This window comes from Trichoplusia ni, chromosome 11 (genome assembly GCF_003590095.1).
Source record: "Trichoplusia ni isolate ovarian cell line Hi5 chromosome 11, tn1, whole genome shotgun sequence".
NCBI classification, from domain to species: domain Eukaryota; kingdom Metazoa; phylum Arthropoda; class Insecta; order Lepidoptera; family Noctuidae; genus Trichoplusia; species Trichoplusia ni.
In genome coordinates this window covers 7,356,926-7,384,181 of record NC_039488.1, presented here as the reverse complement: position 1 = coordinate 7,384,181, position 27,256 = coordinate 7,356,926, and the positions used below count along the sequence as shown (strand labels likewise).

The 27,256-nt window shown below is 36.4% G+C and overlaps 2 protein-coding genes across 5 annotated transcripts; one reads left to right on the top strand and one right to left on the bottom strand.

Moving 5' to 3' along the window:
- Positions 1 to 311: 311 nt before the first annotated feature.
- Positions 312 to 10,333, bottom strand: LOC113498983 (esterase FE4-like). Of its 3 annotated transcripts, none has more exons than XM_026879274.1 (4): positions 9,799 to 10,333; positions 4,241 to 4,377; positions 1,885 to 3,173; positions 312 to 1,215 (listed from the first exon to the last, which is right to left on the bottom strand). In XM_026879274.1, the coding sequence occupies exons 2-4, from the start codon at positions 4,370 to 4,372 to the stop codon at positions 1,056 to 1,058; spliced, it is 1,581 nt and encodes a 526-aa protein (XP_026735075.1). In that variant the 5' UTR covers positions 4,373 to 4,377; positions 9,799 to 10,333; the 3' UTR covers positions 312 to 1,055. The 3 variants fall into 3 exon arrangements, with proteins under 3 accessions (XP_026735075.1, XP_026735073.1, XP_026735074.1); XM_026879272.1 differs by lacking the exon at positions 9,799 to 10,333 and adding an exon at positions 8,013 to 8,617; XM_026879273.1 differs by lacking the exon at positions 9,799 to 10,333 and adding an exon at positions 5,708 to 6,444.
- On the top strand, positions 9,058 to 26,152 carry LOC113498982. Of its 2 annotated transcripts, none has more exons than XM_026879271.1 (17): positions 9,058 to 9,188; positions 11,597 to 11,675; positions 13,514 to 13,621; positions 14,283 to 14,389; positions 14,995 to 15,093; positions 16,555 to 17,322; positions 17,844 to 18,253; positions 18,649 to 18,796; positions 19,358 to 19,448; positions 20,119 to 20,249; positions 20,966 to 21,091; positions 21,686 to 21,808; positions 22,331 to 22,483; positions 23,040 to 23,183; positions 24,212 to 24,354; positions 25,125 to 25,227; positions 25,663 to 26,152. In XM_026879271.1, exons 1-17 carry the CDS (start codon positions 9,150 to 9,152, stop codon positions 25,966 to 25,968), a joined length of 3,078 nt encoding a protein of 1,025 aa, XP_026735072.1. In that variant the 5' UTR covers positions 9,058 to 9,149; the 3' UTR covers positions 25,969 to 26,152. The 2 variants fall into 2 exon arrangements, with proteins under 2 accessions (XP_026735072.1, XP_026735071.1); XM_026879270.1 differs by having other exon boundaries at positions 11,597 to 11,678.
- Positions 26,153 to 27,256: the final 1,104 nt, after the last annotated feature.

The window sequence follows — 27,256 nt, the reverse complement described above, 5'->3', positions numbered from 1 at the left end:
ATTTTAACATCAATTTTAATAATATAATAAACAGAATCCTATAAAGGTTTTAAAAATATTTTAAGTAATTAAATAAGTATCTTTTATTTTTATAACAACACGAATAGAATGACGACTGGTTATAAAAAATAAAAATATTTTCAGTCTCACAGATAGCTGATAAAAAAATATTAGACTCGTATTTTTGCCTTTCTATTTATAATGGGCATTGACAAAGATTCTCCTTTAAAGGTTTGTGACGTAACGACTTCGCAAGCTTTATACATACACGTGACGTCACGCGAACAGTAATTTGATCAATTTATGTTTACGGGACAAAATAAAATATACGTATCAGTCATTTAAACAATAAACTACATGGCAAACATTAAAAAAAAATGTCGTCATCTCTATTAAATAAGCTCTATGACCTTTTAAAGTCTTTTTTTCCGAAAAATCCATTTTAAATACCACTTTAAACCATGACGATTCACTTTCTTTAAGTTGGCTTTAAATTTTAATTAATATAAAAATATCGGCTTCACTAAATATAATAACAGCTGATTAAAATTAGTTAAGATATACCGTTTCTTAAGTTTGGTCAAATAGACTCAAATTGCGAAGTAACACATACATACATTTAGCCTAGATCATAAACAAGAGCCAATACATAAAATCAAATTTTCGAACACAACATTTTTAAAAACAGCTAACATTGTTTAAACTTCTGTAATATTGATAATTCTATCGTATATTCTAAAATCTTATTTATAAAAAAAAGAATTGCTGTTCGTTAGTCTCGCTAAAACTCGAGAATCGGTGAACCGATTTGGCTAGTTTTTATCTTGAAATATTCGTACCAGTCCAGGGAAAGTTTAAAAGGTGAAAAAATTGCGGCAAAGAAAAAAATACTACGCGGGTGAAACCGGGGGAATCAGAAAGACAGCAATCAAACAGTCTTTCAATTTGTTATTAGTTAAGTTAATTATACATTTCTCTAGTTTGTGCATTTTAAACATTTACTATAAGCGTCCTTAATACAAAGGTTAAGTTTTTACTAAAAAAATAATAAACTATTATAATTTAGATGTTTCTCCTGTGATACCAAGCCAAAACCGAAGACGGTCGTAATCGGGATTCTTCATTAGTTTTATTTCTTTATCTATTATTAAGGAATGTTTGTCTTTCTTTGTGTACGGCAGCCATTCTGATTTCCCGCCATTCCATGTTGGTTTCCTGTAAAGTTAAAAATAGCTATATATTTACAATTTTACAGAGTTAAATATTTACAAGTTAAAAAATAAAAAAAATAATTAAATTTATTAAATCAAAGCATCAAAAAATTCACCGGCATCGCTGCCGGCTGGGAGTGTGCCCAAAAGGCTGGCAGCATTGCCACGTTGAATGGCAATGCTAATCCTCTGAGCTAGGTAAAACCTAGCCGGCAGCGATGCCGATGAATTTTTTGATGCTTTGATTTAGTAAAGTTAAAAATTGGATATAATTAAATTTTACAATTATTAAGAATATACATCAGAATACCACATAGACTACAATTTATAAAGGCATTGTGCGGAATGTCCCAAATATTAAGCAACTACGAAAATGTGAACTTTTTTTTCAATGATCCGCTAATAAAATACTCGAAATCCTTATTATGCGTTAACGCAATCGCAGCTGATAGCAAAAATAAAATAAATTACCGTAAATAAATAATAATTAATTTACCAAAAAAAAAAATAAGGATACCAAAACAAAATAAAATAAAGTTGTAACTAGATTAAATCAATAAATAAATTAAGGTAGGTAATAATGTCAAACTAAAAGATAACTAGTAAAACAGGTATTCAAATAAAATCCCAAACAAATTTAAACCTTAACATCTTAATCACAAGGTCAACTTACCCATAACGTGCAAAAGTACACCAGGCCTCGCTAAACATTTCAACAATTTTGAGATCATTTTCATCACATTTATCATGTTTCGCCTTTCTATAAAACTGGTATTGAATCACATCACCATGCGTTGCCCCTTCTAAACCCAACTTCTTCATAACCCTCGTATTTAAATTGCCTGAAAACTGAAACTTGTAGAAATAAACCTCTTTCACAGACCTACAAAGAATTTCAGGCAATAATTGTAGAGAGTACTGAAAATATTTGTCTGAAAGCATGTTTACGTATTCCAATTTCTTGCTTTGACCAACTTCCTTTCCATTAAAATAATAATTCCTCAGTTTCTTCACGATTTCTCCGACCCTTTTATCGTCCCGTTTTATTTTCAAATAATTCGGTATGTAATAGTAGAAATCGTTTTCAAAAATAATGTTCCCATCGTTATCTTTTTGTAGAAATAACGCTCCTTCGTGAGAATTCATACCTGTTAAGACAGGTACTTTATCAAGTCTATTCATCGGTATATCAATTCTGGGGCACTCTTCAAAAAATCTTTCGACCCCATCGAATTCCTTTTCTACAACGGGTAGAAAATAGGCCTGTATCGCGGTAGGATGCCTATTCAACTCGGCGAGACTGAATGCCACCATTAAGTCCTCAATAGGAACCTCTAATAAATAATTGTACAATTCTCTTTCGTCTGTCAAATGTTTTCCCAAATATGACACTACAGTTTTGGCTTTCTCAATTGGATCATCATCTACCATGTAGACATCAGCTATTGAGTTTCCTGATTGCGCAATAACTTTGTGATACAAGCCAGCCGCCATTTTGGAGGTCATATAAGAGGAGACAGCACCAGCTCCCGCGCTCTCCCCAAAAACCGTAACATTATTAAAATCTCCATTAAAATTTGAAATATTATCCCTCACCCATTTCAAAGCCATCACAGTATCTTTTAATGCCGCATTCCCAGGCACTTCTGGTATATTTAAGCACAAAAATCCTAAAATACTTAATCTATAATTAATTGTTACTAAAATAACATCATGTTTTAAATAGTAATCAGGCTTATAATAATGGCCGTAACCAAAAATAAATCTACCACCGTGAACGAAAAATAATACTGGTAGTTTTTCTATTTTTTCGTGTGGCAAGCTTGGTGTGTATACGTTTAAGTAGAGACAGTCTTCGGATCCCTCCATGGCAGTATTTGAGTATGGATTGAGTTGGCAACACTTGTTTCCTGGTTTAGTGGCATCTCGGATACCTGTCCAATTTTCTGGTGGTTCTGGAGCCTAAAAAGAATCATAAACTAATAATTAATTTTATTGATGACCATGTACATATGTGTAGTGGTATAGGTCGCTACGTCAAGACCAGTTTACGCAACGTACTTTTTTTTAACAAAGAACGACTCCTGCATTAAGGAATTTAATCCTTGTTCAGCGAATGTCAGACCGTCGAGCAGTTAGTTGACACTTAAGTCGATAGATGGCGCTGTACATTTTTTTTTTTAAATCCTGAATGGCGGTGTTAAAGTTTTCCGCCGTTTAATGACCCGAATACGATTTTGATTAATATTAATCTTTTCGTTAACATACTTGAGAGTGTTATTCAACCCTTTCTTGGTTAGCTAGGTCATCCCAAATACAATCCCTATATAGCGGAAGGTTTCACAAACATTCAAGTCACATGCACGAAGACACCCAGACTCAAGCCAAGAATTCGTGGATCACACAAACGCTTGTCCTCCGCGGGGATCAAACCCCAACTACGATGACACGTAGCGTGAGTTTGGAGTAGAACCACTCGGCTGTCCGTGCGGTCAACTACTGCAGATGATGTTTATCCTTATACTTATGATACTTAGATACTTGGTAATCTATATCTATACTAATATATAAAGCTGAAGAGTTTGTTTGTTTGTTTGAACGCGCTAATCTCAGGAACTTCGGGTTCAATTCGAAAAAATATTTTTGTGTTGAATAGGCCATTCATCGAGGAAGGTTTTAGGCTATAAACGATCACGCTGCGACTAATAGGAGCGAAGATACAATGGAAAATGTGGAAATAACAGGGTAGATATAAATCATAACTTAAATATCTTCTAACCACGCGGACGAAGTCGCGGGCAACAGCTAGTAAGGACATGAATACAAAACAGCATTGGTGCGTAACTGGATTCGAAGACTTTTGAATTGGCAATATGTTTCATTGGCACTTTCACAGTCGTACCCCAGGTCATTTCAGTTTTTCGTGGTGACCTGAACCACTGGGCTATCACTGCTCTTGTCTTGTTTAACACAAAATAATTGTCTCGTTACATACTTAAATATGGAATTTTAAAAAGTTTTTAACTTACCTTAAATCTGAGTTTCCCAACCGGAGGCTTTGCATAAGGTATGCCTTCAAAACTATAATATTTCTTGCCGTAAAAGGTCACACACTCCTTTCCCTGCAATCGACCTTGTTTCACATCTATTTGACAAGACATTTCCTCTGAAAAAGACGAGAAATCTTTTATTAAATATGTAGGTAAGCACTTTTTATAACTATAAATTAATTAATTACGAAAATGCTTCAGAAAATAACTTACAAATAAAGGAAAACATTTTATTTTTGGAATAACCTACAGCGTCGACTAAGAACGTTGTATATCTAATTATGTAAGTCGCTATTAAAAAAAACTAAATCTTATTACGTCGTTACGTCACAGACACTATAATAAATATAATTTTAAACTGTCCGTTTGAATAATTGTAAGCTTACTAGCTTTTCGCTCGCGGCTTCGCCCGCGTCGAGGTCGGTTATATCGCGTTTCCAAGAGAACTCTTCAAAAGTCCGGGAAAAAAAACTATCCTATGTTCTTTCTCAAGGTCAACTATATCTCTGTACCAAATTTCATTAAAATAAGTGCAGTGGTTTAGACGTGAAAGCGTAACAGACAGACAGACAGAGTTACTTTCGCATTTATAATATTAGTAGGGATACAAGTTTTTATAACATCGAACAGCTAGTTGAGTGTTGGTTTAGCGGTAAGGAACCTTGACTGCTACACCAGAGGTCGTGGGTTTGATTCCCATCCAGGTTAAATGTTCTTGTGGCGAGCACGATCATTTGTTCTGTGTCTGGGTGTAATTAATCTATAGTATGTATGTATTTAGAAATATATAAGTATGTTTATCAGTTGTCTAGTACTCATAATACAAGTTTTGCTTAGTTTGAGACTAGATGGCGGTGTGTGAAAGTGGGTTGAAGTTTTATTATTTTTTCTGTTCGATCCAGGCGATTTACGAAACAGATAACATTGATTTAAGATAAGATTTTACTGGGAGGTTGTAAAGTAGGTATTTAATATCACATTCTTCTACCGTTGTCTCGGTTACAATTTATTGCCGATATTAAATTCAAACGATTTATGTTTGCATAGCTATAAGGTTCATATGTATCGTTGTGTTGTTATATGATAAATATCTATAATTACTAATATATAAAGCTGAAGAGTTTGTTTGTTTGAACGCGGTAATCTCAAGAACTACAGTAGTTCAAATTGAAAAAATCTTTCTCTGTTGAATAGACCATTCATCGAGGAAAGTTTTAGGCTATATGCCATCACACTGCGACTGATAGGAGCGAAGATACAATTTAAAATGTGGAAAACAACAGGGAAAACTATTCATGTTCGAGGAATTCCATTAAAAAAATCCTAACATATATCTTCTAACCATGCGGACGAAGTTGCGGGCAACAGCTAGTAATAATATGACTATTCGATACTATTTAGTATTGCGAGGAAACTAATAAGAATGCTGCGTTTTTATACACTCACATTTCTTGATTGTTTGTCGTTCCGGTTGGATTTTTGCAATTCAGTTTTAAGGCACTGCCCGATAAGCTATCAAGCTGATATTTTTAAGTAGCTTCAAACCCGATGACAATGCAATTTACAACTATAAAAAGGGCTGGCCCGATTTTGATAAAACTTGAATGGAATGACATTTAAAACATGGGTTTTTAGGTTATTTAAACCTATAACAAATGCAGTAAGTACAGTTAGCAAATTTTCTAGCGGATCATATGAAGGGTACGACATCCACAGACAAACTCCGAATCTAGAAGACTACGTGTGGAAGCGAGACAACGCAATACAAGCAGTAGAGGGGTCCGGGGTGTTTTTAGTCGGTGGAAGTCCTTACGCCTACGCATATCCTAACGCCGCGCGCAGTGCCCTCGACGTGGGTTGAAGAAGAAGTCGGGAAACAAAAAAATACTCATGACTCGGTGAAAAAAGTAAAAATATTTTTGGCTGTCAGTTATGTATCAAATCAAAATATTTCGATGATTTTTCAGTCTTTTTCGTAAATACACGTACACGAGTCGGACCCGCACGAGATCGTTTTTTATTTTAATTTTTCGTTTTTTTGAAAATATGCTCGATTTGTACAAAAATACTTGACCCCACTATATTCTATAGTTATTCCAATTCCCTATTTTGCTACCCACACTTTTCTGGATACAAAACTATCTAGGATCAAAGTCTAAATTGCAAACATATTCGTATTAAAATATGAAATGAAAATCTCACTTATTATATAAAAATAGAAATAAACAAATGTGCAAAAGCCATACAATATGTGTCTATATTTAGATACAAAACTTATAGTTTTAAAGAATTGGCAACAATTATTTATAGAAGTAATCATTCTAAAATAAAAATGCATGTTTATTCAAGAAATTAACATAAACAAATAATTTATTAATGTAAACATTTCTAACAGCATTATATTTTATTGTTTTTTCACAGACTTGAATGTTTAATTTTTGTAAAATTATGTGCATGAATATTTGTTATAAATTAACAACACATGTTTAATAATGCTATGGCACAGTAAAAGTGCTCAGATAGCCGAGTGGTTGAGGTCATCACGCCAAAAACCTCTGTGTGTGTCGAGTCGAGGTTTGGTCAGTTCGATCCCCGTTTAGGGCATTTCAATTACTTAACAATTGATTAACCCAAGACTACAAGACTAACTTAGAGACATCAGTATGGAGATACCTTTAGTATATAAACAAGTTGATCACAAGACCTCCATAACCTTTATTACCGGTTATATATACTGACACTCAACCCTGAATTAATTACCGACATAAGTAATTAATGTAATTATTTATTATTCATGAGAAAAATGCCGGTGAATTAGGTATTGTTATGCAAATCTAGAATTGAATTTAGTTAAAATACAGTAGCTGTGTTTTAGTGTGTTTGGTTTATTTATTGTGCATTAAATGTACATGTTCATGCAATCCTTACTAATATTATAAATGTGAAAGTGTGGATGTTTGGATGTTTGTTACTCAATCACGCAAAAACGGCTGAACGGATTTGGATGAAATTTGGCCTGCATATAGCCATTGAAGAGGAAAAGAGCATAGGCTACCTTTTATCCCGACTTTTTAAATAGTTCATGAGGGAAAATTGGATATTGGTGTCTAAAAGCTATAAGATCACTAAGGGGACATGTTCCCATGGAAATGGGGACCACCAAACGCTGTAAACTGAAGTCCACACAGACGGAGTCGCGGGCAACAGCTAGTGATTTAATAAATCATTTAAATTAACTAACTCCCAAACACTGAAAAGGCAATGTATTCTTTCCAAATTCTTGCGGTTGCTAAAATGAGGACAGTATTTGTAGATGAAGTAAGCATCTTCCTCAAGCAAAGCTAAGAGCATAAAATAATGCGACGAATTTTGGATGTTTTTTTTTCAGTAGACATTTTATTCTTAAGACGGAATTCGATAAGTTTATAAATATTTTGTTTACTCTTTTAAATTAACTACGTAAGTTGAGATGTACCTAAATGGTTTATTTTTTAATACATTTTATAGTATTTTGATGATGCTACCAAGTTCTAACAAAATAGAATCTGGCTTGAATTTATAAATAATCACTTACAAATTTTAGATTTTATAAGATTTGTATTTTCGCTTAATTTATTACTTTGAACTTTGGACATACCAAACAATTAATAATCATAAACAAAACGGTATTTTTTACTGAAAACCAAAAGTGCAATACCAATCTCCACAAATTACAATTAAAAAAAGCTTATTTAAAAAGTTAAATACATACCTTTTTAATTTTAAATATATTTTTAAAGATAATATCTGAAACTCTGCACAAAATGCTTATCACTCACAGCACATTTTTATGGATTTAATCTTGCGTGTGTACTACGGTATTAAAGTAATAAACAGTACTGATTATAAGTAAAATACAGTGCCTATTGATTATTGTAAATAGAAAATAAACTTCCACCAAGGTCGACTTTAGATTTCACATAAACGTCACATTCCTAGGCAGATTTGTAATCAATGACTGGCAGCACCGAAAGGACCAACCAAACGAAAACCAAATATTATGATTTCTTGAAGTCTTTGCATTGTTATTGCTAATTATAGCAAACTGATTTATTGTATTAGTATTTATGAGTTATTACATATATAGTGGTAATATGTTGAGGATGATTTAAAAATTTGATGCTTCGTGGGAAAACTTTGTCTATTGCAACATCGATGTTATCAGCTCTTATCAATGCAATAATGACATTTCGTCTGCCGGTAAATAAAGGGTAAAAGCATAAAAGACTCGTAAAAATAATAAAGGAGTAAACAAGAGAGATTCGGTGATGATATAAATCGCGTAACTTTTATAAAATGTTTTACATTTTACAATAGGTGATTGGATAGCTGAGTAGTGATTAAATTATTATTTTTTCAAAATGCCATTAGTATTTTGACAAGAGTTAGTTGATACTCTACAAAACATAACTCAAAAAGGGGATTTATAAAAGAAAAGAATATACACATTTCCATAAAGTCGACTTTGACCTCGACTTTTAACGATCACACCGTAGATTTTAAGTTTTCATCACCGGTAACCACGTGGAAAACAGAATGGAGAACACGTGTTTTTATTTGAAAACTGACTACTTCAGAAGTATGATTCTTGATAAATATGTATTTAGTTCTAAACTGTTACCAAATAGATCCGTAAAGTACGGCCAAGAAAATATAATTGATTGTTTTAAAGCTTTCATTAGAAAGGTCTAGAAACTACGAGAATACCAGATTTGTGAATAATCTGTATTTCTTCCTTTAGTAAGTTTTCGTACGTCACTAGGCAAAATGTCATGGCCGCCTTCGCCATTGCGACATATGTACCGTGACAAGTCATGTCATTTGTGTCCATGATATATGAAAAATTCCAATGGCAGATTCTTTCTTCGGGTTCGATACTTCGTTATCGGTGAGTATAATAGTTATTCTACTTAAAAAAACAATTTATTTGATATATAATAACCCTAAATCTGTGCGGTTGAAGATTGCCAGCACGCCACTTAGAATGCTGTAGTTTCACTATACAATCGGGTATTCCTACTTTCTACCCTATTAAAACGTGATATGTATGATTTTTAGACACTAAACACTAAATTGGCGGTCAAATAAGACTTTATAAACACACGAAACTACGTTTTGTTTGCTATACAATGTATAAGTATGTATTTTCAAATTTCTACTTGTCATTTGTTTGTTTCCGCTTCGATTTTGCGAGAAAAACACGATTTCGTTTCGATACGAGCCATAAAGTACGCCTTTGCCAGCCTTGCCATGTTTAGCGCGCCAAAACTGTCCCACACGACATGATAAAATGTTATGAAATTATCTTTTTCCGAAATCTGTATAAATAGTTTGTTTCTGACTCATGCTTGTTTTGAAATACGTAATAATGTTCATTGCAAACTGCATTTTATGCGAGAACTGAGGACTGATTACGGTATCCTGTTGTAGTCCTACTTTTGGTTCAGCATGTTTTAAAACTTAACTTCAGAATGACCTATACATATTTATGTACTTACTTTCTGCAACCTAACTATAGCAACAATATATGTGAACACACTGGCTCCCCAGAGACAAGTGTTTTCTCAAACTCAGCACTTTATTACCAAAAAAACTTTCTTAATAAAAATCAACTAAAAAAGGAGCCTAAAACTGACTGACTGTAAAAAGTCCACAAAAAAAAAACAATACAACTGTTTATTACAATTTATTTTTATGATAGAATAATAGCAGAACTCCAGTCCATAATCAATTTAGGTTAATCCCCAGAATTATGAATCACAATACTTACATTGTTTTTCATTACACATTGATGCCACAGAAGTTCTTGTGACATTGGAAACATTACTTTGTTGCTTGATAAGCAACCTTGTTCAAGTATTCTACTTAATATTATATTAGAAACAATTAACTTACACTCAATTTGTGAAGGTTCTTATATAGGTAAATTTTGATGCAGCTATAAAATTATGAAATAAGTAAATGACTGATATATTTCTGGGATATATTTGATTTTTTTAATTTTATTCTCACATTACATACACATTTTTACTTTTGAACCATGTTTTTAGACGATAAGACACAACAAGATTGTTTATCCTATTTTCAGCATCGAATTAAATGGCGTAAAGAATAATATATTTTTAGCAAGCATAAAAAGTGTATATCCACGAAATAATTAAAAATTTTAAAATGTTCTGATGTATACATACTTACGTTTTATTTTATAGTTTGTTATGGCTGGCATGTTCGTAATTGTGACTTAAAGCCCCAAAATAAAATAAGATTATAAAAAATACTTTGTTATACATATCAGCATGACATAACATACATTGCAACAAGATTTAATTTGCTTCATGATACATATTAGATTCCAATAAAAAAATATTTACTCGTTCCTTTAATTGCTGTTATGTATTTAAACTGTAAATGCCTTTAATTTAACTACTTTGGTGGAAATAATTTCGTATTATACTAAACTTATGTTAAATATTATAAGACTTCAAATAAATATTTGATCTCTCAAAGCCTTTTGACAATGATCACATCAAAAATTAAGAAGAAATACAATTATCAATAACTGTGTTTACATGTTAATTAGTGGAATACAGTAATGCATGGTGAAATAAATGTTTATTTAATAAGTTCTGATATAAATCTGGTGTATAACACTCATATAAGACTAGGGTTACCCCAAGGTGCTGCTTTAGGCCCAGTGAGTTAAAATAGTTGTTTAGGTATGAGTTGTTGATTAAGAGAGGCTAAATCTACATTTAGGTTTATTAATGATGCATTGTCAAATAAAGATTTAAAACAGGCTTTAAGAAAATAATTCTAATGTGTCTGTGCCTGAGTGTTTTCAAGATTTTCCTTTTAAAAAGGGACTTGAATTTACTCCCAGTGGCTTGGGGAGATTTTTGCAGGCCTCAGACTCAAAACAAAAGATTTTGGTCCTACGCGGGGGGATTGTGTAGTAGAAGTGTGCTTAACACACACCAATCATCTATTTGTGAAGTTAATGTTTTTATGACTTTTTTATAAAAATATGTCTTTATAAATATATAAAATACAAAATATTAAAAATATATATATTGTATTCATAAATATAATAGACCTTCTATGTATGCTTGTAGCATTTCGTACTCAGGAGAAAAACAAGACCTAAATAAGAACTATGTGTATGGAGCCATCAGTGTCACAATTGAGACACATGTGATTGTCGAAATTGTGACACATTTAATACTAACATCTACTAAACATCATTTTAATATTATTATTATATAGTTTATACAATTAATAATAATAATCTTGTTTCAGAACTTAAATGACGATGAAGGAGGGGGAGAACCTTCGGAGGATGAATATGATGCCCTCAACGATGAGACCTTTGGCCAAGGTTGTGAGTATTCTATAGTAAGCTTCTGGTGACACGCTGGGCACTGGTGGAGGGGCTTTGCTTGATATTTATCAACTGTTATTTCATTGCATATAGAGTAAGAGCCCTAGGACTTGAGATAACTTAATATTTCACATCCAATGCCTTTTCTAAGTATTCAGTGATTTTAGTAAAAGCAGAATGTATGAGACTTATATTGGTCTAAGAGCCCCTGGACGCCAGACCTACGTTGTTTTATAAAAGCTGTGTATCCATTCCAAGAATTTTCCAAAAAGAATCAGTTTTCTTTTTTTCAATATTTTTTTGGAAATCTGTCTGATGGAGTACACAGATTTATAGTATTATATTTAGAGCTGATTTTTCAATCGCCAGATAACTTTTATTCGATGAATATATTTGATGTTTTGACAGCTTTTGTATAGAAAATATGTCAAACGGCCATATTTATTCCTCAGATAAAAGTTTTCTGACCATTGAAAAATCGGGCCTTAGTCAACTACCCTATTGTGAATCTTTATTAAAGGTGTAAGCAAAATTAATTTCGATTGATTGAGAATTCATCAAATTATATTATGAAAAAGTTTGGGCTTAATTTCTGATAGGTAAGAAATAAAAGTTGATAAATATCTAATATTAAAACATGCTGCTAATTAATCATCGCATTGGTTAAAATGGTGAAAGGAAATTAATATAACATTTCTATTTAATATTTCATTACGTTCGTCTCATTTTTTTTTAATGTCGTAAGTTGTCATCCTTAATAAAATATTAAAAATACATTCATTTCGTTGAAAGATATTCATATATCATTATAAATAAATAACTAACATGCTAATACTGGGAATCGGATTTGTTTTTTTCGTTGGTTGCATGATTTCGGATTGTTTTTCGTTAGTTTTTTGTAAATAAAAGAGGAAATCATAAACAGCAGATAAAACACAGGAACAGCACGTCTTAACGAAATATGAAATGCATTAAATTGTCTATTTTAAAATTGTTTAATTTATGGTATGGTAATATTTATGGGACCAAATGCTACTATTTCATGTTAAATGAAAAAAAGAACAGAATCGTTTCATGGAATCCGAAGTTCTTAATAATAAACTTAAAAAAGGAATAGAACAACTACTTTTTCGAGTCTATTATATACTAGCGACCTGCCCCGGCTTCGCACGGGTGGACATTTATTTTTTAAGCTTACTTTCCGGGATAAAATATGGCCTATACGGATTTGGAAGAATCCCTCTAAAGTAATTGAAAATTAATTATGAAATCGGTCCAGTAGTTTTTGAGCCTGTTCAATACAAAGGTTTCCTCTTTATAATATTAGTATAGATATACTAGCTAGTCTATTATACACGGTGATTTTTTATCGTCTTACAAAAGGAGCCCAGTTCATGTATCCGACGTAAAATACCCCTAGGCGCGATTATTATTTTTTTATCATCAACTAAGACTATAAGTACGAAGAAAAATTAAACAAGAGAAATCTGAAATATACTCTTAAAAAAGATAAAAACGCCGCCGCCCGCGCCCCTCACCATTGTTACAAGGCTCGGACCGCGCTCGCAACAGAGCTGTGTTTCTAAAAAACTACGAATTGCATCATAATATTGAATAAAAATTGCATTGTAAATAAATTTATTCAAATCTCATAAATACCTATTTTTTTATCATGAACGTGTTCTAGTCATTGGATAAATGAACTGGGCTGCTTTTGTAAGACGACTAAAAAATCACGGTGTATATACTAGCCCTTGTACAGCTACAAATGAAGTCCACATGCACTAAACTGCGTACAAAACTAGTCCTAACTAATCTTTTCTATGTACACACAGCCGACGAGTTCGATTGGGAGGTGGAACATGAACAGTTGGCTGAGCAGCTTGAGAGCAGTCGTCGACACAACAGTGGCGGCATCGACGACCTCGCTAATACGCAGCTTGGTGAGTCACAAACATACATACAGAAAAACTAAATCCAGTAGCTCGTGGCTATACTACAACTAAACAAATTGATTGACCACAGGATTAGCTTTCCTTGAAACGATCGGTCCGTAAATGGGTGACCATTTGTCGTTAGACAATAAGGCACGTCAAATTGTGGGTCCTGACTGTTATTCATACATCTTTGACAGTCGTTACGGGTAGTCAGAAGCTAGAAAGTCTGACAACCAGTCTAAGTAATAGGTATAGATAGGCAGTCGCTACTTGTAAAACACTGGTACTTAGCTGCATCCGGTTAGACTGGAAGTCGGACTCAACATAGTTGGGAAAAGGCTAGGATGATGACAGACAAACTTAATCAGAATAGAGAGGCTTATGAAACCGAAGAAAGAAATCTGGATCTAGTTTCGCGGGTTCGATCCCCGAACAAGTATTTTTTTGATCCACGAGTGCCTGTTCTGATTCTATGTGTCTTTGTGTAAGTGACTTGAATGTTTGTAAAAACCTACACAAGGATTAAAATTGTGAAAATACGAAAAACATAGTTGATGGGGTCATTTTATTTTGACATTAAAAAAAAACTATACACTTTTGTCTATACACTTGTTACTTCACAGCCCAGCAAATGAGCTCATATCGACGTATTTAATAATTGTTCCAGAGGCATCGCTATCCCAGCTAGTGCTGGACGAGACGGACGCGCCGCACTCGCGCTCCTTCAGCTCCAGCGTGTGGAGACACGACCCCGTGTTCCCCACGCCGCCCACTGTGAGTAATCACTGCACTGTTATTAATCTGGATGACACAAGTATAAATAAATAAATGCGGACAACATCACATACATTGATCTAAACCCAAAGTAAGTTACTAAAGCACTTGTGCTATGGAATTCAGATATAACGAAAGTACCACAAATACCCAGACCCGAGACAATGTAGAAATGTGAAGCTTTACACTGACCCGACCGGGGATCGAACCCGGGAGCTCAGAGCTAGCGACACTTGAAACCGATGCGTACGCCACTGGACGTCACGATCACGATATGTTTTAAAACCAAGCGTGCAAAATTTTTAATCACAGAATTTAGGCATAATATAATTTTAAAATTACTTACCTGTGATAGGAAATATGTTCTTGTCTTTGGGTACTCGAAAGTTTTGGCCCCCGCAGGGGGTATGAAGGAATATTGCTAACTAAGTTTGTCATTATCTTTGCTCTGGAAGCTTGAAAAGTCTCACTATAAGTACGGTGAATCAGTCACCTCTGCCTATAACAAAAAAATACATCCTAATGTGAGTTGCCTCAGATGAAAGATTCTAGTCGTTGCATAGACTTTTATCGTAGCATGTCTATATCTGGCGCTTGTCTTCCAGCCAGTGCCGGCACTCAAGAATGTGTGCACGGTCGAGGAGCTGGAGAGGCAACTGCGCCAGAAGCAGCAGCAGCAGACCTTCAACCAGAACTACTTCCAGGTGAGTCGTGAGTTGACCAAGGACAACGAGACGAGATAAAAAACGTAAACAAGCGGACCGTTCCTGAGTTACATTGCGATAGCGAGGGATTATTATCCCTGTCCTTATCACTCGTACGCGCATATGTGGCGTGAGTTGGTCGATGACAGCTGTCGTTATGTGTTTTGTGGTACAAGAAAGCAGTCAGTACGGCAGTTGTCAACATTTGGTTCGCCATGGTGTGAACAAGTTCATTTCTTCATTGCAAAATTCGAACTTTATAATACTTTACTCAAATAAAAATGTTATGATTCCCTGAAAACTGGTTCACTTTCTTTATCTCGTGTCGTTGGCCTTACTATAGTGTCATAAAACACTAGCCTTCTGCTGGACATATTCTAGTGCACGCGCGTGTGACAACACAGGGACACTTTCATAGCGCGTTGGGACGGGAATCCAACACGACCGAATATTTCTAAATCTCATTGTGTGTAGAAGAGTAGATGTATGTATATATGTATATATGTATGTGTGTAGAAGAGTAGGGTGGCCCTGGCCCAGCAGTGGGACATTCCAGGCTAGTAATAATAATAATAATTTGTGTCTTGGGATCCAGTTCGAGGGCTTTGACGTGGTTGTTTTGCGGTCTAGTACTTAGCTCAAGTCTAGGCATAGCCTGGGCTACGATCATCGGTGTAGGACACCTAGTCAAGTTATTTTAACTGACTGTTAGCTAGTGGTTAGGCAACATGACTGCTAAACCAAAGTTTGTGGGTTCGATTCCTACAGAAGACATATGTGATGAGCGTAGGTGTTTTTTTCTGTAAATTATCTATTATATGTATGTATTTACTAATATAAGTATGTTTATTATTTGTTTAATACTCATAATACAAGCTTTGATTAGTTTGAGAATAGATGGTGTTGTTTAAAAGCTTAATTTCGGACCTTTTATTCTCAATTGTTTATAATAACGGTTTATAAGGATGCCCGGTATATATTTTGAACTTTATATATGTGTATTATTATTAAGTAGCTTATATACTGCTAATATTTTAATGCTATATAACTTTACTAGTTTCCCGAAGAAATACACGTGAGTAATATATCAAAACAGAATAATAAAATTCAGGCATGAATAACAATTTACCGACTTTAAGGCGATCTTCAATATACATTTGTTGATACATTACACATTAAAGTGATAAGGACAACTGACTTAGGGCACAAAGATAGAAAGGAGATTCAAAAGTTTTTAAGACAAGGATCTAAACTTTGTCTGAGTCTAGTCCACGTCTTTTCTGTGTCGCGACGTTACTATCCATTTTTAATAGTGACGCCAGGACTGTGACGGGTCCACGTCTTACGTCTTATGTTACTGACTTTCGCTTAAGGCGGACTCAAGTTCTAGTTATTGAATATTAATGTAATAAATTTAGTTTTTTCCTTTGAAAATAATTTATATTTGTTTTTTAATTATAGCCAAGATTCCCGCCGGTCATATTACAAAGGCCGCCAGGTCTTCAAGCGCCGGTACCACTGCCGTTCGCGCCGCAGCAACCGATCAACCACGGGATCAACCAAATGAATCAACCGCTCAACAAAATGATTAACCAAATGGGGCAGAACAACCAAATGATCCCCAACCACGTCAACCCAATGGGACAGAACTCTTTTATGCAAAACAATCAGATAGGCAACCAGCTGGGCAACCAAATGGGCAACCAGTTTCAAAATAATCCGATAGGACCGGGCGGTAATATGATGAGTCAACTCACGCAGAACATGAGCGTGCACCAAATGGGGCAAAACAACCAGATGGTCAACCAAATGGGCCAAAACTTAAACATGACCCAGAGTATGGGTCAACTCGGACAAAACATTAATCAAATGGGACAAAACATGAATCAGATGGGACAGAATATGAACCAGATGGGCCAAAACGTCAATCAGATGGGCCAAAACATGAACCCGATCGGTTCCAACCAAATGGGCCAGAATATGTCGATGAACCAAAACCATATGGGTAACAACCAAATGAGTCAGAACCACAACCAGATGGGTCCGAATATGAACCAGATGGGACAGAACCACAGTCAAATGATGCCCAACGGCAACCAGTTCCCGGGAATGAACCAGTTCCCTCATATGATGGGGCAACCAAGGATGATGGCTCCGCCACCCGGGTTGCCGAACATGCCGAGACAGAATTTTAACTCTAACATGCCACAGTACAACCCTAATTTTCGTGTAAGTATTAAAACAACGTATATACAAGCTGATCCAGTTCTTTGTGCAGTATTTTTTTTTTCATCCATTTTAATCCAGCTTATGACACTCACAAATATTGGATTTCTATTAAGAACTAGCTGTTGCCCGCGACTTCGTCCCCGTGGGTAGAAGATATAAGTTAAGATTTATACCTGCCCTGTTTTTTTTCACATTTTCCATTGTATCTTCGCTCCTATTAGTCGCAGCGTGATGATTTATAGCCTAAAGCCTTCCTCGATGAATGGTCTATTCAACACAAAAAGATTTTTTCAATTTGGACCAGTAGTTCCAGAGATTAGCGCGTTCAAACAAACAAACTCTTCAGCTTTATATATTAGTATAGATATAATTTTGAGAATGATCCTGAGATTAAATCCCTACAACATGTCATTACAAACTCGCAATCTTCACCTCTTTGTAATATAAGTATAGTCATATAGTATTAACCACATTTTTAAAAAAGAATGAGAAGTAAAAGAAAATTGTTCTACTCTTTCCAGGGACCAGCCATGCAACAAAAGCCCGAACTAAACCAACCGAACATGATGATGTCACAACCGATGCTAATAAAAAACCAACAGCAACCGAACAACATCAAGAACTCTCCAAGCAACCAAATGCTAATACAGTCACCGCAAACCAAAAACCAGGTCTTAAAACCTAAAGAACAGAAGTTACAGCGGAGTAGGGTTTATAATAATTCGAAAATTGTGACTCCGACACCTCAGAATATGACTTCGCAGAACCTGGTCCAGTTGATACAGAATACTCATCCCATGTTGCAGTTTAATAATAGTTTTCATAATGCTAATCATCATCCTATGTTGAATAATAGGAGTAGTGCGCTCCCGAATGCTCAGTTTAACCATCCGATGTTCAGTCAAAGGGTTAACGGGACTTTTAATAATAGGTAAGTTCATTTTTCTTTAGGTAACTGTGAATTGATTAGATAGTCGAGTGGGAAAGGTCACGCCAAATATATTTTGCGCGATGTGTCGTCTGTTCGATTCCCACCAAGTACAGATCTTTTGTGATGAGGGATGATTTGTTCTGTGTTATGACGTATTTTTTCTGTACTTCATTCTAATTTTGCTTTAAATTCGCCTTTTTAGAGAATTTGAGTGACGCACGCGTGCAGTCAACAGCAAAAACTACTCGATTACCCACTTTTGAAAAACAAAAAGATCTTCGTATTAATGTTTTATCTTTTCTATGGTCTTATCTTCCCAAAAATGGCTAGTCACCCCGTTTTAAAGTTATATAAAGATTTAAAGACACCTACTTAATCCTTGTTCCATTTTACAGGCATTCGCTTAACGGCGACGACGCCAGCGGCAGCGACAGCGACGAGTACGCCGGCCTCATGACGCAGAGAGAGAAACAGTGGCTCATCAACATACAGATGTTGCAGCTCAATACCGGGACACCCTATATACACGACTTCTATTATACGGTGAGTTGGGACGTCATACTTCATGCTAAAGGCCTGTGTCGTGTATGGCAAAGAGTTTTTGTTGTGTGATGAAGTCAGATAGAAGAAGAAGACATGTTGCTCCGACCTCAAATAATAATTGGGATAAGAGCAGGGCAATGATGATGATCTTTCCATCAGCCTCTAAAATGTTGATGTCAGCATGGATAGCCGAGTGGTTGAGGTCACCACGCCAAACTCACTGAGGCAGACGTGTCGTGGGTACTATCCCCGCGTGAGACAAGTATTTTTGCGATCGGAAATGTGTATTTGTGTGAAGGATTAAATTCCTTAATGCGGTTGTCATTTTTTTTTAAAGAAAAAAGTTAAGTTTGTGTAAAGCGGCGTTCTACGCTGTGAATATAATTCAGTCATTATAAGTCTAAAAATGTCATAGTGTCCTTGCAAGTTGTCAAGTCAAAATTATTTCAAAGGTGCATGCCCTGCATTAGGCCCTTTTAAAGGTGCATGTGACTGCACTAGGGATTCAAATATATAAAACTATACATTATATGATTAATAACATTGAATTCTTTGTTCCAGGTATTCTTAGAGCGACAAGCCAGCAAAGAGAAGGAAGGTGTGAAGGAGGCGCATAAAGCGAACCAACAGAACCATCCCTTCTATAGCGGAGGTATGTTATATGTTTCAAGTTAAGATAATATGTAACTTAGCTTTCCGTCTTCGTTAGAAATAGGGATTATCGATTAAATTCTTAAAGAGAAAAAGTAGTCTTTATGTTTTTTTAGGTAACGGTTTACTCACGCGTATTTATCGGGGTGGCCCAGTAGTCGTATTCGCACTGTTCGACTCGCGATCTCGCCGCGTCAGTTCATGATTAAGGACTCTGGTTGGGTCCAAAACTAGTCGGGCGATCCCGATAAATACGTTAGTATTAACAGCAACTAATTATGAATCACTTAGCTCTTGAGCACGGGCCCGCCGGATTCAAATCGAAATTGATCCCACGGGTACATAAAATCGGGATAAAATCTATCCTATTTGATAATCCAGGTTATTTTTCATATAAATCCCTTGAGTGATTTTGCTTGAGAGATGAAAAACATCCATACATACAAACATTCGCGTTTATAATATTAGTTGGGTTCTCACGATATCTAATATATAACATTCTGTGCGTAATTGACCTCCTCCGAACCGCTCGAACGTTTCTCATAAAGTTTTTTTTATCTATTCCCTAGAACTAATTTGTATGCCTAAACAACATTTGCTGAGATAGCTAAATTACCATAAAATATGAAGCTTCATCGACTAAACACTCAACCCCAATATATCCCTTCTAGGTGTGAAACAAGAGACCCACACTCACCGAGAGCGACACAACTCCAACCGCCACAACTCGACGAGCGAGGACAGCGGGACCCCGAGGACGTACGTGCCTACGCAGTTCGAGAACTCACTTGGGAAACTGCAGGTATATATATATAACTTTTCCACAACGCCATCTAGTCTCAAACTAAGTATAGCTCGTACTAAAAAAGTGATAAATATAGTTATACGTATATTTTATTTTTCGCGTGAGATTTAACAAACATTCAAGTCACATGCACAAACGTTTGATTGCACGGATAGCCGAGTGGTTGAGGTCACCACGCCAAACCCACTGAGAGTGTCGTGTCGCGGGATCGATCCCCGCGTAGGACAAGCATTTGTGTGATCCACGAATGCATGTTCTAAGCCTGGGTGTGTTTGTGCATATAATTTGTATGTTTGTGATGAAATTCCTTAGTGCGGGAGTTGTTTGTGAAACAAAAAAAGTTACATACTTATATATTTAATTTTTGTTATTATTTCTTTTTTTTTTTGCGTGGCATTTAACAAACATTAACAAGCATTTTTAGATCACACGAATGCTTATTCTGATCTAAATTAACGTGTTCAATATTTTTCGGAAATCTGTCTGACGGTCCGTCCGTACTATTATATTATTAGATTAAGGGCCGATTTTTCAATCATCAGTTAATTTATCATCAGTAATTTTCTATACATTCGAAAGCTGTCAAAACGACAAATATATTCGTCGAATAAACTCATCTGGCGATTGAAAAAACAGTCATTACTCAAATACCCTATTTATAGATAGAAATGCATAAATAATGTATCCTAATAATAATGTAATCTGTTTGTCAGTGTGGCAGTGTGACAGCCCCCCGTAAGATCATCGACGTGGAAGTGGTGGGCGGCGACTCCGCCCCGTCCAGGATGTCGCGCATGTCCAGAGCCTCCAGCGTGGCCAGCACCACGCAGCCCCACGAGGTAAGCCCCAAACTTACCGGCATGTCCTCAACTGTTTCATAGAAACTGCCTGCGTCAGCGACCGGCAAGCTTTGTCTTTGTCTACTTTACTGGAACGCTATTCCGTTATTTACAATTGCCGATGAATGATGATGACTGTACCGGTAGCCGAGTGGTTGAGGTCACCACACCAAACCACATAAATACTTAGACCTTTGTTTAGTCCTAGCTACTGCATTAGGTTAAGTAACCTGTAATGGTAGATTAGTGTGATAATTAAATAAATAAATAAATAAATAAATAAACCTACTGTGCGCGATCGGGGGTTCGATTCCCGCGTAGGACAAGCATTTGTATGATCCACGAATGCTTGTTCTGAGTCTGGGTGTCTCAACATAAGCGCGTTTGATGCACAAAGGTGCATGTGACTTGTTTGTGAAACCCCCGCGACACAAGGATTAATTTCCTTAGTGCGGGAGTCGTTTTTTTAATGTGAATAGCGGATTTTTTGCTCTGGACTATTTAGGCTCTAGACAGATGGATCGCTTTTCGCTAAATTCGCCAAGCTAAAACCGACCTTATTGCTCTTACCAAACTGTTTATTTCTTTGTGTAGGTACCACGTGAAATGAAAAGAACGAAACAGCTGTTACTGGATATTGAAGCGTTGTATCTCATATTGTTACGGTTAGAGGAGCTTAACGACCCCCTGGCGATATCAAACGCGCTTATATTGAAGGTAAGGATTTTAATATTAATTTCTGTATTATATTTATTACTCGATTGCGCCCGGAGGGTAATGTTATTCAACTGCATCAATTAAAGATTGTATCAAAATTGTATACGCAATTGTCTAGACTTAAAAAGAAACTGCTTTCCCTGAGTTTTTTGCGACATTTGTTCTCAGGGTAGTCGGATAGGAAATGTCGACTCCAGCTTTCTCAAAAAGACATGGTTTTATTTAAATTCAAAGTACTACAGCCACAGCTGTAGTGTCCTTTCAGCCGTTAAGGAGGAGTTCAGTGACACAGACATACAATAGAATGATATGTATGTGCAGAAAAACCAAATATAAATAAAAAAAAAATGCTGTTAGGTGTATGAAAAATAGATTTTCTCCGATTCTCAGACCTATCGAATATATACACAAAACTTTATAAGAATCGGTCGAGCCGTTTCGGAGGATTTGAATTATGTACACCGAGAACAGTAAATTTTATATATTAAATATTTATCTAAATATTTTAATTTTCTTCTGTAGGAAAGAGAAGAGAAACAGAAGCAGTTAGAAGCAGCTCAGAAGGAGGAGAGCGAACAGCAGGACCTGTCCAACCTGTTTCTCAAGAACATCGAGTCTGTCCAGCGGAGGCCCAAGCAGGAGAGCCCCAAGAGCGAGAGCATCGACAAGAGACAGGTGAGCGGGGTCCCGTAACTATACAGGGTCTGAGGAACCTTTTATTTTCTTGGTTAGGCGGGGTAATTCTCATGGACCCCCACTCCCTCGGGGGAGGCAATGGCTAGTGTCAGACTCTGACTGACTAAACCTTAACCGCCGTGCTACGTCATCCGCGTGTTTGTGTCGGTGTATGGTAATGCGTTGAAATCCTTCATACACCGACCGCGGGCTTCCACCGGCCAGTAGTATGTACCGATATTTCACTTTCTCGTGATGTGTGGTGGCAGACGTGTAACGAGCGTCGGCCTCCTCGCCTCAGATTGGGACCACATCCATATCACCGAATGTGGGTGTGTGAAGAACCCTGACTTACACTCGCATTTTTTAAATTCCTTGGATTTTCATGAATATTTCAAGACTAAAATGAGCCAAATCGGTACAGCGGTTCTCGAGTTTTAGCGAGACTTACGCAAATGGCCCAGGTTGAGAATCGAACCGACCCCGGTATACCAGTCAGTACTAACAACTAGACCAACAGGCTCATCAATTAAGACATAATATATTTTTTCAACAGGTGGTCAACCTAGCAGTGAATCAAAAACCGGCCCCTACTAAGAATCTTCTAGATGAAGATAAAGAGGACCTGGTGAATAAGATGTTCGCGGGCCTACTGCACAGCGATCGATTACAGCAGATGTTGTCCGTTAGGAAGGGCAGGGTAAGTTATAACTTTAAGTAGCTGTTCCCCGCGACTTCGTCTGCGTGGTCAGAAGATAAAAGTTACTAGCTGTTGCCCGTGACTTCGTCCGCGTGGTTAGAAGATTTTTTCCACATTTTCCATTGTATCTGCGCTCCTATTAGTCGCAGCGTGATGGTATATAGCCTATAACCTTCCTCGATGAATGCTCTATTCAAGACAAAAAGATTTTTTGTTGTCAAGTTGAACCAGTAGTTCCAGAGGTTAGAGCTAAAATAAGCCAAATTTGTTCAGCCGTTCTCAAGTTTTAGCGAGACTTGCGAAGAGAATTCATTATTATACATAAGAAAATTTGTTTTATAATATTTAAGAAGGTCTCGACCACATGAATCCAGACTGTTTAATTTCTTGCTATTTTTAAAACCAATTTCGCTTTTTTTTCTCTCCCTCTTCGTTCTAAATATAAGGTCTTTTTGCAGCGATTAAAGTATGTTGTGCATATGATGTTGTGCATTCGAATAGAATCTAGACACGGTAGTGTGTCGAGCCAAGTCCAAGTAGTGCTGAAGAGATTGAGAACTGGCTTGCCGTGTGTGATATCACACGAACCATTTGGACCCACTTTTGATCCATTCGTAACTCAAAGAACTATTTGATTCAGAGGCTAAACTGCTCTTAAGGGCCTGGCAAACAAGAAGATGCAATAAATAACCCTATTAACGGATACAAAAAAGCGACGAATAGTTTTACAAATCTTGTTTCCAGCTTAAGGGCACGAGATTGTAAATGATTATGTATTTTTTTTTCATTTTCCGAATTTGTTGCTTTTTTTCACTGATTTGCTTAGTTACCACGTACAGGAGCATTTTTTGACGATGAAACCCGTTTTAGACGTGTTAATGACTCGATATCTCCCAAATTTTGATCACGTTATAAATGGGTCAAAAGTATCTCCATGGTCTAGCTCCAAATTTAACTTGAACTTGGCTTGACACGGTACCGTGTATCTCGATGTGTATCAAGCTAACGTATGACTGTGTGGCGTCCAGTCGCTGGTGGCGCGCTTCGTGCGGCGCGTGCCGGGCGCGCACGCGCGGCTGCGCGGCGTGTGGGCGCGCGCGCTGCGGGCGCTGCCCGCCGCCGCCAGGAGGGACGACGGCGGCCTGGCCGCGCTCGCGCCGCACTACGCCAGGTACGCCGGGCTCGCAGGGACAAGTATTGGGAAACCGGGGGGGTTTTGAACGAGCAGCCAGCTACGAGTGACGGCCTATCTAGATTACACTTTTAAGTTGTTAAGAAGGTATTGGACCAGCGGGATTGTGGTATGAACACCCAGCTACGAGGTATATAGCCTATCCAAAGTCTTAGGTTGTTAAAGAAGCTGCCGGGCGAGCGAGTTTGTGACGAAGTTCCTAACTACGAGATATATAGCCTATCTTAAGCATGCAGCCGGATCAGCGGTGTTGTGGTATGAGCACCCAGCTAAGGAGTATGTAGCTTATCTTAAACAAACTCATAGGTTGTGAAGGAGGACGGCCAACGGGTTAGTCCGAAAGAGTTACCGCGGCCCTAATACGCAAAGGGCAGAGGACGAAACACGGGTAAGTTTTAGATAGCTTTTACTTACTCTCCGTCTATTTCGCTCCACGCAAACAGGGAGGAGTCATGAGATAATTTTTCATCCAGGAAAAAATCCATCCATCTGACGAACTACAATCATTTTCTCTTTTTATACCCATCATCCCTATTGCAGCAGAGTCTGTAGAAAAGTTACACGTCTCTGAGCGTTAACGCTGGCTAATCCCTAAAATGTATTGAACTGACAAATCAAGGTCACTTTGATTGTCAAAGAGGCATATCATTCATAAGAAAATCCCATTTGTTTTCATAATAATGCCACTATAACTTAGTCCTATTTATACATTTATACCATAATATAACCTATATTTCTTATATTTTCAGTTACATCCAAACGACGTCCGGTTGGTCACCGATCTTGGAGTCGTCGAGTCTGTTGGCGGAGGCCTTCGATCCTGCGCGGACGCCCTACGCACTCACCACCTCGGTAAGTTACTAATATCAACTTTATATTTGACCTGCATAAGTGATTTTTTCGGAATAATACAAAAACAAACTTTTGACTGGCCCGTTGGTCTAGTGGTTAGTGACCCACCGATTCGATACCCACCCAGGTCAAATGTAACTGTGATGAGCACGATCATTTCTTCTGTGCCTGGGTGTAATTTATCTATAATTCTGGGCCACATGTAACTAACTTATAGAAATATTTATAATGAAAAAAAAAATCCGATACTATACTTATATTTGCATGAGGAATTAAATAATTTTCGTTACTCTGACTGGAGAATGAGTCTCGAAAATAGTACCTTAAACCTGTCAAAACCAGCGCTCATGATAACTCCATAGTTCAATGAAAGAATAGTCTTCAAGTCAAACTAAATTTCGTATAATTAACGATAATTATGTCGTCATTTTACAGTTCACACTAAGCTGCGTCGTAGCATTAATAGAGAAAGCATCGATGTTAATAAACACACCGGAAGCGACATCAAACGAGCGGCAATGGTCGAAATTCCTGAAGACTTTAGCGAGAGCGTTGAAAAACACGACACTCAACGTTGCCAGACCGCTACAGCCCATGCCAGAACACCGGCTTATACACCACATAAAACAATTAGAATCCAGAAGTACCATTGAGATTCTACAAAGAGGTAAAACCGCTACGGAGTTCGCGGATTTGACGAAAGCGGATGTGTCCGAACAACTTATCAAACATCTGTGTTGATATTGGCGCCAATGTTTGACGAAAACTTGACCGTAAACCGAACCTCAGTTAATGAGTTTGAAATGTTGCGCCAATGTTGGATGTTGGCTTAGTTTGGTTCGTATTTATATATCTGATTATAAATAAAATCATTGTCCGTAACTTTAGTGTAAATAATTCAATATAACACTATTATTATATAAAAGCTGTTTTTATTGTTTGTAAAGGGGAAATATTGAGAAATAATAATATCTTGTTTTCATATAAGTTTAAAGGAAGCAAAGATAGAATGACGTATTTGAAATGAAACAGATCTCATAAAATGCTGTTACGAAATGAATGAAATCCTTCGTCTTCTCAAATTTATGATAATTAATATACTTTCCCATATATTTTAATTGCCGCTAAGACAAAAATTTATGTATGTATGTCTGTTCTGTGTGTCTAAACTAATGATCATATCTTGATGAAACTTTGGAAGGATCTTACGACATCCTAGAAAGTTTCTGGACCAAGGCGTTGCAATGCGGACTTGTTATAATAATACGACCCCATCTATGCCCACTGCTGGGCACAGGCCTTTTCCTATATAGACAATTGAGCATTAATAACCACGCTTATTAACTAACACTTTGTTTATACAAATTAGTAAAAAAAAAACCAGTAAAATAAATTAATATTTGACATTGAGTAAAATTAAGCCAACTATTTAAATTTTTCTCACTACCATACTTACGCAATTGCCTATATTAAGTATTGTAAAAAGACAGAAATTCTCAAAACATCATTTTATAAACAAATTAGAAAATTTTACAGTTAGCGATCAGAGTTTGTAGACAAGTTATATGTCTCCTCACTAACGCCGACGAATCACTCAAATGTATTGAACTGACAAGTCAAAGTCACGTCTCTTGTCGAAGAGGAATGTCATTCACATACATTTGAAGTTGGCGTTGTTAATACAAGACCGATGCCTTATATTCTTTATATTTTAGTTTATAATTAAAATAAACCTATTATCGTTCATTTCCTCTGAAAGATATTGCCAAGAAACAATTTTATACGCGAGGCAGATTCTTAATTTTTAAATAATAGTTTACTCACGCGTATTTGTCGCGATTGACCGATTAGTTTCGAATCCAATCAGAGTCCTTAATCTTAGTCAAACTGGCTCGCTCGCTCGTCACCTCATTATCTCATGATTAAGGACTCCGGTTGGGTCCGAAACTAGTCGGGCGAGCCCGATAAATACGCGTGAGTGAATCGTTATTGAGTAATTAAAATTAATCTTAAATGTAAACTAACTTCA

Excerpts from the sequence above, each read along its gene's own strand:
- LOC113498983 (XM_026879274.1), bottom strand. The coding sequence starts at position 4,372 with ATGTCTTGTCAAATAGATGTGAAACAAGGTCGATTGCAGGGAAAGGAG. Across the intron at positions 3,174-4,240 it reads TTGGGAAACTCAGATTTAAG|GCTCCAGAACCACCAGAAAA; the intron begins GTAAGTTAAAAA and ends GATTCTTTTTAG. Across the intron at positions 1,216-1,884 it reads TGTACTTTTGCACGTTATGG|GAAACCAACATGGAATGGCG; the intron begins GTAAGTTGACCT and ends TTAACTTTACAG.
- LOC113498982 (XM_026879270.1), top strand. The coding sequence starts at position 9,150 with ATGGCAGATTCTTTCTTCGGGTTCGATACTTCGTTATCG. Across the intron at positions 9,189-11,596 it reads GGTTCGATACTTCGTTATCG|AACTTAAATGACGATGAAGG; the intron begins GTGAGTATAATA and ends ATCTTGTTTCAG. Across the intron at positions 14,390-14,994 it reads TGTTCCCCACGCCGCCCACT|CCAGTGCCGGCACTCAAGAA; the intron begins GTGAGTAATCAC and ends CTTGTCTTCCAG.